Raw genomic sequence first — 12,394 nt, 5'->3', positions numbered from 1 at the left:
GGCTGGAGAGCCGATGTGAAAAAGTCAAGGCCAATTTGAAAGAGTTTTTCAGGGTCATGGAGAGCAGAGTAGGGTGCAGTGGCAGCAGCACAGCCTGGCTGGATGCCAGTGTGTGTCACCTGGGTGACTTTGTGAAGGACAGCAACTTGGGGGCTGTGTTCTGCTCCCTCATTTTTGCCACAGGGAAGCAACTGAGACTGGGATCAGGATGAAGTAAGAACATTTTTTTCTTCTCTGCTGAGTGTTTGGAGGCAAAGCTAAGCATCACTCTCCTTTTGTAGAAGAAATTGATCTTGTCATGGTGCCACCCTAAGCAGAGAGAAGGAAGATGCTGATGGCAGTTCCCCAGCTGCCTTCATGAGTCTTGTGTATCAGAGCCAGCAGAGTTGGGAGATCCTGCAGACCATTCCACAGATTGGTCTTTGTCATCTCAAACTGTTGGTGTCTTGGATCAAAATTAGAAGCTGGGTGGGCGATAGGACTGGTGAGGTGGCGTGAGACCTTCCTTGGCAGAAAAAAACCCAAATCTCAAAACCCAAATCCACTCCCAAAATTTTAACCCCAAACCTCCAAATACAGGAAAAAATATGCTTTCTTTGTAATTCAGCTCTAAAAGCTGTCCTCAACAAAGTGTCTTTCCATTTGGGTTCTGCTGGACAGAACTTGTTTAAGCAAAACCCCATTGACTCCATCACACACTTTGTTCTGGAGTGCTGAGAACAAAACCAGGTCTTGAGTTAGTGACCAGCAATCACTGGAAGTACTTCCATGTTTTCTGTCAAGGAAACAGTTGTTTACAGCACCACGAGGCATTAACTACTCGATCATTTCCATTCATTAAAGTAATATTAAAGGAATAGGAACAAAAAGAGCTGTTATCAGGAGCAGAAAGAACTTTGATTAACAGTCAAGCAATAAGTTATGTCTATGCCACATGTGTATACCCCACAGGAGACTTCAGAATATTTTCTGGCTTTATAGTTGTGTGTTCTACTGATGTTTCGCCTCTAACATTTTTTTCTGCTTCAAAATGAGGGAAACAAGCAAAAAATAAATTGATGTGATGAGCAAATTCATGGAAAGGTTCACCAGACCAACACTGTTGATGATTTAGAAGAAAGGTGGGTGACTGGCATTACAGGTCTGTGGTGACTTGAGCCTATCATTAATATAGACATTAACATTGGTTTTAAAATCTGAAATTAACCTGAACTTCCAGGCTTGGTCTCAGTGAAGCACAGGGTGTTGTGCCTCTTAGGGGCATGCCCTTCGCTTACGCAGGGGCTTGAACTGAAAAGGAGTTCTTTGTCTGTACAGTACTTTATAAACAAATATATGGCAAGTAATTGTACATGGGATAATACATGGCAAGCTAGATAATGCTTGAGGGCTCTGATAAAGTAATTGAAATGGAAAGTGATGCTTGAATTGTTTGTATGCATTGTTAGAACCTACAAATTAAATTACAGCCTTGGTAATGATATAGCTGCAATACTTATGATGTTGTGCCTGATATATTATAAAATTAAAAGCAGATTAATTCATATAATGAAAAGCTTTTTGTATACATCAGACATAGATGAATATCATGTCATGTGCATGGAGAGCTGGTTATATCCCTGTCTGATGTTCTGGGATATACTTTGTCATGCTAGAGTCCATTTACTGAAAATGTGCAGCCTACCAACTTGCACTTCATTGCAGGGAAACTTAGCAAAGTACAGTCATCTTTTTTATCCTGCATGTTAGCATAATAATTTCTCACTTCAGGTTTGTTAGCCTGTAAGGAAGAACATGGATAGAAGAATATTCTCTGCAACTGCTGAAAAGCACATGTGGCAATAAAGTGTTCTAGGATAATTTGCTTGTTTTTTTTACTCTTGATGTTTCTGAGTCTGGTTGGTCTGCCAACCTAAGCATCTTTCTAACTAGGTCAAGTATATACACCCATTCATTAAAAGGGGATGCTTGACTGGTTAGTTAAACCTGCCAAATATAAACCAGATGCCTGAATGGTAAATACTGCTTTACCCCTACACTGCAAGAAACAATCCTTGACTGATTAAATTTGAAATAAAAATAAATAGGTTTAACATTGTTTCTGTGCCATAATAATATTTTATTATAGTGCAAGTGCAAATATTTAATAAAAATAATATTTTTAAAATATTTTACATGGAAACTGAAAAGTAGGCATTTAAGACAATATGATTTTTTACATTTCTGAAAAAACTGTTTATATTACACTGCATATAAATTCTGTAAAGTTCTAGTCAAGATCAATAATGGCATACAAATCTATGGCATACATTACAAATCAGAATTCACAGCAGCTGTCTAGAAAACCGGAAGACTTCTCTGATGCTGGGCTGAGGGTAGTAAGGGGTAGAACACCTGGATGTTTAGTTTTGGCTACCAGTTCTGCTCTGATCTTTCTCCTGTTACTTAAGTGCTTAATGTCAAATTGCTATATCATAGCTGGAATGAATGATGCCTCCTTCACTAGTGGCTGAGACTTAGAGCAGTACTGTGAAACAGAAATGCTGCTCCTGTAATGTCCCATTAGGGCTGATTCTGTACAGCAGTATTAGCTCATGATCATATGCTTAAATTGTATTTTTATTCCTTTGAATGCCATTTATGATGATACAGACAATTTTTTACTTGCACAATAGCAAAATCACTCAAAAATCCAAACCAAGAGCAAAAAAACCAACCCCCCAAAGCAGAAGATAACTGCAGGACTGGGAAGGGTTTGTGTCATGAGATTTGCCTTTATGACATGTAAGTGTCATCTCTTTTAGGCTGCAAATGCTGTCTTTTTAAGGAGATAATTTCCATATTCTATAGTATTTTTGTGTGACGGCATAGAAGGGAGTGAAGCATCCTTTCTGTTCAAATTTTTGAAAATGTATTTACCTTTTCTATTGCTTCCTCTTAAAAAAAAAAAAACAAACCAACAACCAAAAAAAAACCCCACTCAACAAATCAAACCAAACATAATGGCTTATGTGGTTTGCTGCAGAGATAACAATGGGATTGATTTATGGGGACCCTGAAGTTCAGGTTGTCCGGGTGGCTCAGGTGCCTGGTTAATGAGTAGACAGCTCCTCCACGGGAGGAGCTGGTGCTTCCTCTACAGTGGCACTACCAATCTGAGGAGGTGAAAAGCTTCTCAGGTTTATTTTGCTGATTTTTTTTTCTAGAATTCTGTTACTGGTTTTGCTAAATAGTTGGAGGTCTCCACCTGTTGGGGAATTAATATGTATAGGTCTCATAGTGTTGCCTTTGAAATGCACTGTGTTACTGAAACAAAGGTTACTCACTATTTTATTTATGGCTTTCCCCTCTGTGAGTCTCTTTTGTGGTTCGCTCCAGTATGTTAGTTTCTTTCTATGCATCTTATAGGCACACATTAAAAAATGATTGAGTGGCTGAATCACAGTGTTGCACAGTTTGTGACTGGGTGACATGCCAAGGAGGTTATTTAGTGACTAATTTTGAAGGGGAGGAGAAATTGCAGGCTTGTCACGTGGAAAAGTACTTCAGTCTATTCAAACAGCATTACTTAGATGACCGGATAAAGCAAGATGGCCTGGTGTGAGCAGAGGGAAAAAGGAACATTTTCCCTGTTTCAAAACCTTTTTGCAGAAGACATGGATATACAAAATATTATACTATAAACCAAGGATTAATAGTCAAGACTGAAAACAAAAAGTGCTTTATTAGAAGAAGTGGAACCAAATGTTCATCTCACTGCTGTAGCCATTCAGGGGATTTCCTTAAGAAACAGTAAGTGACTTTAATTACTTCAAAGCAAAGATCTTATCAAAGATTGTTTTACTGCTCTGTAGGCAACCATGTTGTCTAAGAGTGTAGTAAGGGTGGTAATATTTTAAATTGTCAAAACAAATACTCAGGATAGCATCTGGATAGCTGAAGAAGTTATGTCCAAAAGAGTAGACTGTGTAGGATTTGGTCTGCAACCTCTCCTCTCTGCTTGTTTGCATGATCCATCTTCAGCATGCAAAGGTGAAGCACTCAAACATTATTTTTGATGTTACCATTACATTTGTTTTGTGGTTAGCTTAGAATTTTATGGATCTGTTTTACGTTCAGTAAAAAGTGAACTAGGTATTCTTTGTTTTCCCCATGGGAGCTTTAGGATATGGTATGAATTAAGCTTATACGTAGTCAGGGATATAAAAGGACATACTGAGACATGTAAAATACCTTGAGGTAAAACATTTGGATCACTGTAGGGACTGGATTCATACACAAGTGTATATTAAACATATATGTATAAAATAAGGGAAAATAATGTTAAGAATGTGTTTGATGCTCTATGGTATGGCAAAGGAAGGGATGGTGTGTCTGAGCTTCAGGTCAATGTATTGGTAACCACAGCATGGTATCCTAGAAATTCTGCTTTTGAGTATCAAATAGTGCTTTTGCCATAACCTCTATGCACATCTGCACAACTGGGAGAAAAATATGGGGACTGGATGTCACAGTGGTATTGGGTAGTATGGTGACAGCACCTAATTATGTTTCAGTCAGAATGCCTCCTTTCCTCTAAAATGTCCTCTAAATTCCATCTAAATTCCACCTTCTAAGACAGTGAGCATCACCTTCTGCTTCTCCTATTTTGTTCATGTCAACTTCTAGCTAGCTGACCCTGGCCAAAATAAAAAGTAATCTGTGAACATAGAAACTAGAGGACTGGATGATTTCACCATCACTAATCATCATAGACTCATTCTAAGAAACATCTTATATTGACTGATTGTGTTGCTGTTCATCAATGCAAAGAAAAAACCAAAGAATTAAGAGCATAAATGGAAGAAGAAAGACCCAATTGCTCTCTTGACATATCCACCATAGTAGTAATCAGACCCTAGAAAGAGAAAGTTCCTGTTTCATAGATGTTCTGAGTTTTTATCTCAAGTCTCCTTTCACCATAATACAGAGGTTTTTACAGCTGGGCCTGTACCAAACTATACAAAAGGACTGAAAGAACTGAAACCTAGGTGCATGCTAATACTGGGAAGATAATTATAAATGTTGAGATTTCTTGGGGAGCTCTGCAACTCCTTTTCTGGAAAACTAGCCAGGAAAAAATAATAGAAATATATGAAACATGTTAAGAACAGCTAGCTGGGTCTTGGACTTCCCCATTCATTGGAAGTTTGAGTGTTTGAAATCAGTTTTGTTTTACCAGCGTGTGGTTCCCATAATGAAAAACAATTGTGAACCCTGGCAGCTCCTAGAACCTTGTACTGTGGGGCCAGATTTAACTGAGGCCAGCTTCCAACATAGGCAAGGTCAGTGGTTTCATGGTCTGAAATCATTTTACTGGGCATCAGAGGGTCCATTCTTAGCCAAAATTGCCAAGTAAACTTCTAGTCTGGAAGCACTGCCAGGGAGTGATGGCCATTGAAACCCCAGCACATCTCGCTGCTTAGTAACCCCAAATACCAAGCACCCACCCTGCTGAAGAGAACATGGAAGAGTTGGGGTCCCTACCCCAGATCAGACTATGACCAAGTTGACCCAGGTCTATGAATCTGGAAAGCCAAAGCTCTAGAGCACCTCAGGGATGTCTGGTAAGAAATAACATCACCATTGACTGAAGTCTGCTGGGTGGTTTTTTTTTCAACTTTCATCTTTACTGATACTTTTCTGAAATGTTTCAGCTCTCTTGGATTAGAGTTGTCTGCTGAAAGTACATATCGTTGAAAAGCTTCTGATCAGAAACAGCTACAAATTATGCAAATGTGTTTGAAGTTTTCAAATATGACATTGGTTAGCTGAAGGAACCCACAACTGCAACCAGCATGATTTTTTTTCTGTAATGGCCCAATAGAATGGGGAAGTTTATAGGTGCTAGAAGGCATTCTATGAGAAAGCAAGAAGAGACAGGTGTGACAGCCTCTTAGTGTTGTCTGATTTGGCTTCAGACAGTTTTGGTACAGATACTTAAAATTCTCATTTAACTATTTACCAATTCTGCAGTTTTCAAGTGTATTTTTTCTTATTGTAAATTATCTTATTTTAGAAATATTAAGAATATTTTCAAATATTAAAAAATTTGAAAAAAATTTTTTTCAAAAGTGGATTTGTGCTTTCAGCTTTCCAAATCCAACTGGAATGAAAGATCAGTCATGACAGAATTGTAATCATATAGGGCAACTAATGGTGAAGCTGAGAGGTTTGGACAACTAGTACAGTGAAGTTGTCAATTTATTTTATGAAGAGAGAACAATCTGATGGATTCTATTGTTGTTGGATTGAGGGTTCTTTAATTAAGTCTTTCCTCAAGTAGAAAAGTAAAGGATTGGAAAAGTACAGGATTGCCTTAGTTTTAGAGGGGTTTTTTTCTGTTGAGCAATTTTCATAAAAGATCTCTTTACAGTTTAATTTATCAGTATTGTATCAGTAGTTAGTATTTCTGTAGCTTTTTCATCATAGACTGCAAGGTCTCAATAAAATTCTTTGCAGGTGTCCTCTGTTTACTGTTGGGTGAGCCAGCTTGCAGAGCATAGGAGCGCTTTCCTCAGGGAAGTACAGGGTGTCAGAGGGAGAGTAAGAAAAATAATAGCTTCACATGGCTGAGAGGTGATTAATGAAGTCTGTTGGGAACTCCTCAGTGTCTCCAAGAGGGTGCATGGATAACCTTCACCTTGTGAACATGCTCGGTGTAGCTTTTGGCAGTCTGAAAATCTTGGGGCAAAGCCAGTTGCTGTGTTCTCTGGTGATGTAGAGGAGGCCGAGGAGAGCAGAGGGAAAGGCTGCCAGATCAGAAACTTGGCCTACTTTTCCCTTTGCCCGAGTTTCATGTTGAGATCATAGCAGATAAAGGCTTGAGTCAGATAAAGGCTGTGTGTCTGGTATCCGGCTGCAGAGCGAGCGGGAGCGTTGGTGCCGTGCCCGTGACTTAGCAGCAGGCGCGGTGCTGGGTGCTGGCCGGCACTGTCCTGGCAGCTGGCACTGCCCTGGTGGCTGGCACTGCCCTGGTGGCACTGCCCTGGTGCGTGCAGGCACAGCTCTGAGAGCCCTGGCTGCAGAGTCACCGGCTCTGCTTGGCCTCTGTGCAGCCACCAGGAGCGAGGCTCCTTCTGCCCACCTGGGTGGATGGTTTGCTGGTTTGCTGACTTTGTGCATATAGACATTTTCAAAAGATAGCAAGTTACTCAGGGTGCCAACAGGCTTTGAAATAAAGAACATAACTGGTTTTATAGAACATTGACTCTTTAGCATATAGAGACTCAGTTTTAAAAAAAAAATTAGCAAAATCTGTATCTTTTAGACTTAAGTCTTGTTCGACTGACCAAAAACCTCCACAGCAGATGTTTAAACATGATATGATCTTTTTTACTACAGAAAGGGAAAGATTCTCAGTGATGTGATTTTCCCTCAAATGTTTTATACAGAAATGGTTGCTAGTTGTTTACCATATTTTAACCTAAGGATTGGTAAGACAAGTTTCCATTTCAAGGATGTAAGGTCTATAGGCAGTAGGAACAAGGAAGAGCTATGTGCTAAAGGAATCCCCACCCTCAGGTAAACATATGACATGGCTGCAGTTGAAAAGCACATGATCCTGTGCTTGCACTAAAAAATATCCTTTTGCCCTCAAAGCAACCGTGTGGGACAGCACCCGATATTTACAGGCTCAGATAAACCCAATATCCTCTTTCTCTGTCCCTGAGTCATGCAAAGTCCAGCAACATGTGGCTCAAGACAGCCTATGTAGAAGAGTATGGGGTTTCATTGAGCAACATGGAGGTTTTTTGGTGGAGGAGAGATTTAAAACAGCACAGAAAGTGGGCTATATATGACAGAGTGGTTAAAAGAGAAATATAAAGGATGGTCTTTTCTTGCTTCTCATCTGTAACTCTTTGGTGTGGTAGTCTAGGCACACCAAAGAGGTACAGATGAGAAGCAAGAAAAGACCATCCTTCACATTTTTAAACTTACTATTAGCAAAGAGTCTGGAGGAGAGAGAAAAGTGGAAAGAGAAGACACCAACCATGTGGCAGAAGACACTGTAATCCACTGGGTAGAGCTGCCTGGCTCCTGGTGACCAGCTCAGGTCCCTGCCCACATGCCCCAGTGAATCTTTCCTGGGCACCCTGGACTCTCTGGCTCCAGCAGTCTCCCCATTGGTACACTCTACCCAGGGCCTGAGTCCTGGCTTAAAATAGCAGGTGAACTTCTCAGAAAGGGGTTGGGTGCCCAGGTGTTTGTGCCCTGCCCAGCCCAAGGGAGTCTTGATTGAGGCTCTGTACTCCAAGCACTACTTTAAAGCAAAAGTAAATAATGTTACATACAACAGTACTCAGACACAAGATTTTGAGCAATAGCTCAGTCCCATATTCAAATTATTTTCCATCTTAAAGTACTCCATCTAAATGGTGTTATGGTGGAAAATAGGAATTTTTCTTTGACAGATTGCTTTGACTTATGAGTAATGAATGAACATATACAGGAATATGAAGTCCAGAAGTTAGGGGAAATTAAACCCCTTGCTTTCAAATCTTCCCATGGAAATTTTCTCCTCTCCATAACAAAATTCCGTAACATTGGAATTTTCCTCTCACTGCAACCCAGCATATCCTAGTGGCTGTGTTTTCTTTGACAGATACTATTCCATTTGTTGTAGCTTTATGTGAAGCAACTAAACAGGATATTGTGTAGCTTGTACAGTAGAAATCTAGGAGGATTTTCTTTATCTGGGTTCTTGTCTTGGTGTAAAACATCTGCATTTGCCTGTCCCTGAAGACATGATCCCAAAGCTGCTCAAGTTAGTAGGAGTCATTTTGTTCTGCTGGCCCAGGCCAGAGTCAGTATGTACAATATAGCTTAGTATGTTGGAGTGGTTCTTCACACCAATAGAAAACTGTATTGAATTCCCTCTTATAAAGTCATTAATACTGTTTAGTTATATTTTAATCATATCTTACTTAAAATTCCAGACTAGACTTATTCTCTGTGTAAATGAAAAAATTATGCCATGTTCCTGTTTGACTTAATAATTTTTTGTCTGGCTCATTTATGACCCATCCCAGTACACACCTTTGTTCTGTTACACTTAATTATTATTGCTGTGGCCACAATCAGGTTATCTCCTTTCTTCTTGCTAATACCTGATACTCCAGACTGTTGATCTCTGGCCCTGAGGAACATCATTTCTAATTCCTGAGTGCAGAACCTGCTGTGATAAGAACAGCTATTGTTTATGTACTGACACTGCAATTCCCTTACGAGTGGAAAAACCTGTGGTGGGGCAGGAATAATTTCTTGCTTCATCTGCCATGGATCACTGTAACTACAATGAATCCAGTCACACTATCAAGCAAGGAGTGAGAGGGGAGAAAAATTGTGTAGATTTCAGATCAGCAATATCCACAATATTTTGTGCTCTGTAACTTTAGGAATGTGGAGTCAGGCTTGGTGATACACAGTTTTCTACAATCCCTTGGAGGTGCTGGAGAGGGAAGATGAAATTGTCAGCATGAATTTTAGAAATTATATTTTTTTTTCTTATGTAGTTAGTCCTCAGCTGACTTTTTCATATCCCTCTTCATGCACCTTACCCCAAGGGCACCAGAGCAGGCACATGATGCTTTCTAGAGGGAGAATTTCTCCTGTCTGTCATTGACAGCGTTCAGCCATCCAGATAGGTCATGGCTGGGCACATGAGGTTCTACACTCTTAAAAGCACACGTGTCCATTGCAGATTTTTGCCAAGCCTCTCTCAACAAAGCACTAATACATTTGTTTTGGAAGTTTCCCTTTTCTTTTCCTTGCTTGCTCATTCCTTACTGCTGCTGCTTGCAAAACTATGATAAAATATTTGATGGCTTTCTGAGCATGTTCTCCACAAACCCTCTGAATCAGTCTTATCTTTGCAATGACACATGTTACATATGATCAGACTGTTTTCATATAAGTTGACTGTGTTATAGTCAATGAATGTGTGTGTTTTTCTACTGTGGTTTGTGTATCTTCTACGTAATAAAGACCACATCAAGTCATTAGCAAAAGCTTAAATCCTGCACTGAAGAAAATGGCTAATTAGTTGTAACATTTCTTTTTTTTGTGTAAGAACTTCAGGTATGTTTCTGATGCCAGCGCATCAGCATTTTTATCCTGCTTTGGAATCAGTGAACTCTAGTATGTGTCTGATCAATAAACTGTGTAAGTCTCTCACTGGCTACATGTATGTGGAACACCTGGCACCACAACCCCTGATTTCAGCTTCAGTAGCTGTGAATATCAGATTAGGGTGAGATGGTATTTGCATAAGTAAAAGCATTTTTAAACCTCTCATATTCCTTTAACATACAGCCCATTTTTTTGCTATTTATAGTTGTTGTTTTTGTTAGGCACTGAGGTCCCAAAGTGTTTTATTTATGCAGATGTAAAATTATTTTGTCTCGAGGGTTTGTTTTTATTTCCTAATATTCTGTAGACAACCCACATCATGTTTTGCTCATTCAGGGATTTTGTATCTGAGGTGTTTTTCCTTTACTTTCCAGATGCAGAGGGAAATTGCTTATACGGGACGAGATGGCCCAAGTGGTTCCCGCCCTGGATCTGCCGCACACCCTCTGCATGCGATGCCCAGCTCTCCACCCTCCACCCCGGTGCCCCACTCCATGCCTCCCTCTCCATCCAGGATTCCCTATGGTGGGGGCCGGCCCGTGGGCGTGCCAGGCAATGCCACCATCCCCAGGGACCGGCTGTCCAGCGTGCCAGCCTCGCGCTCCATATCGCCCAGCCCGAGCGCCATTCTGGAGAGACGGGACGTGAAGCCAGATGAGGACATGAGTAACAAAAACCTTACCCTGATGAGAAATGAAAGCCTGTATGGTGACCCCTACTTGTTTCACGAGGCGAGGATGAGTGTGGCTGCACCTCACCCCGGACACCCGCTCGATGTCCCCGATCACATTGTCACCTACCATCGCAGCGCCATCAGGTCATCGAGCACTTACTGCAGCCCCTCCATGCAGCCTGAAATGCTGGAGCAGTCCTTGTACAGACAAAAGTCACGGAAGTACCCGGAGAGCCATTTGCCCACTCTTGGCTCTAAAACACCTCCAGCCTCACCCCACAGGGTGGCTGACATGAGAATGATCGATATTCATCCTCACCATGGCCCTCACATTCCCGCCCACACCATCCAGCCTGACAGGTCTTCCCCCAGCCGCCAGTCCTTCAAAAAGGAGCCGGGAGCGCCCGTGTTTGTGGATGCGAAAGCGCGGAGTGCTGTGGGCATGGCCGAGGCAATGCCCTCTCCTGGGGACAAGCAGGCTTTTGGCTATGGGTCACCCACGATGCCCAAGGACAAGGAGACAAGGTAAGGCAGAGCTGGGGCATAATTTATGCAAATGAGAAATGTTCCTAATCTGCACATCCTTTGTCATTTAAGACTCAGGGGACAATGTAACAATGTTACAGTGTAGGAGGCTGCTGCACCGGCTGCAGTGTTTATTAGCTGTCTGTCAAGGTAGTTAGTAATTTAGGGGAGATGTGACACCATCCATTATTAATTTGAAAGTATTGTCAACCCATGATGAATCCCTAGTTATTTTCATTTGTGTAAATTTCAGTCTTTGGAAAAAATATAATAAAATAAAATGATTAACTGGGATTTTTCTTTGCAGACAGCCAGATCATGTTACAAGAACAAATGATGTTCTGTTCCTGCTAATAAGGGAATATATTTCACCCCCGTTAAGAATGACACTTTGATATTACAATTTTGGTTCTTTATGGAGTGAAGTTTTTCTCATCTAGTGTTAGGAAATGGGAAGAATTTATCATTACTGTCTTATCTCCTGTAAAACATGAATTTGCATAAAAATAGGACAGTTGTTTACAATAATCTTCCTTGAGGGGGAACTGCTGAGAAAAGCAAGTCTGTCCCAGGGAAGAGATCAAAACATGAATACTGTTCCCAATAATTTTTCCAGCATCACAAGTAGTTGGTGACCTGACTGTTGTTAACTTCAGTGTGATGGCAATGATGACAATCAATGATCTCTCCTGTCTTTTTAAGGACCGAATTTACACAAAGGTCTGTGAAGGCTTCTCCTGCCTTACACCCTGCCCTGGGAGAGAAAAATCATTGCACTGCCAGGCGGTTGCTGTGTGTTTATATGAGCTGCGTTAATCTCTAGCGTATTGTTTGTGCTGTTAACTTTTATAGAGCTCTTTAGGGAAGTGAAGATGAATAGCTGGAAAATGCTGAGCTCACAGAGGCCAAAGGTAACTGCTGATTGCCTTAGCCACTGGGAAGATACAGAGCTTCATATAGACCCTAGGCTTTCCCTCTATCTAAGCAGCTTACTCAGTAGTTAGTTGCTGCTTACCATGCTTGGCC

The 12,394-nt window shown here is 40.9% G+C and overlaps 1 protein-coding gene across 14 annotated transcripts in view; it reads left to right on the top strand.

Annotated features, from left to right (window-relative positions):
* KIAA1217 (KIAA1217 ortholog) overlaps positions 1–12,394 on the top strand; it is a 355,044-nt gene that overhangs the window by 294,187 nt on the left and 48,463 nt on the right. For all 14 annotated transcript variants that reach the window (XM_071428811.1, XM_071428812.1, XM_071428814.1 and 11 more), the window contains one exon: positions 10,545–11,368. In XM_071428811.1, coding sequence (XP_071284912.1) covers positions 10,545–11,368 — 824 coding nt within the window. The remainder of the gene's footprint in view (positions 1–10,544; positions 11,369–12,394) is intronic.

Source organism: Agelaius tricolor, unplaced genomic scaffold, assembly GCF_023055355.1.
Source record: "Agelaius tricolor isolate 1412-34295 unplaced genomic scaffold, bAgeTri1.0.p SCAF_6, whole genome shotgun sequence".
NCBI classification, from domain to species: Eukaryota; Metazoa; Chordata; class Aves; order Passeriformes; family Icteridae; genus Agelaius; species Agelaius tricolor.
Note: the sequence above shows the minus strand (reverse complement) of the source record. Positions and strands in the feature narration are given on the sequence as shown.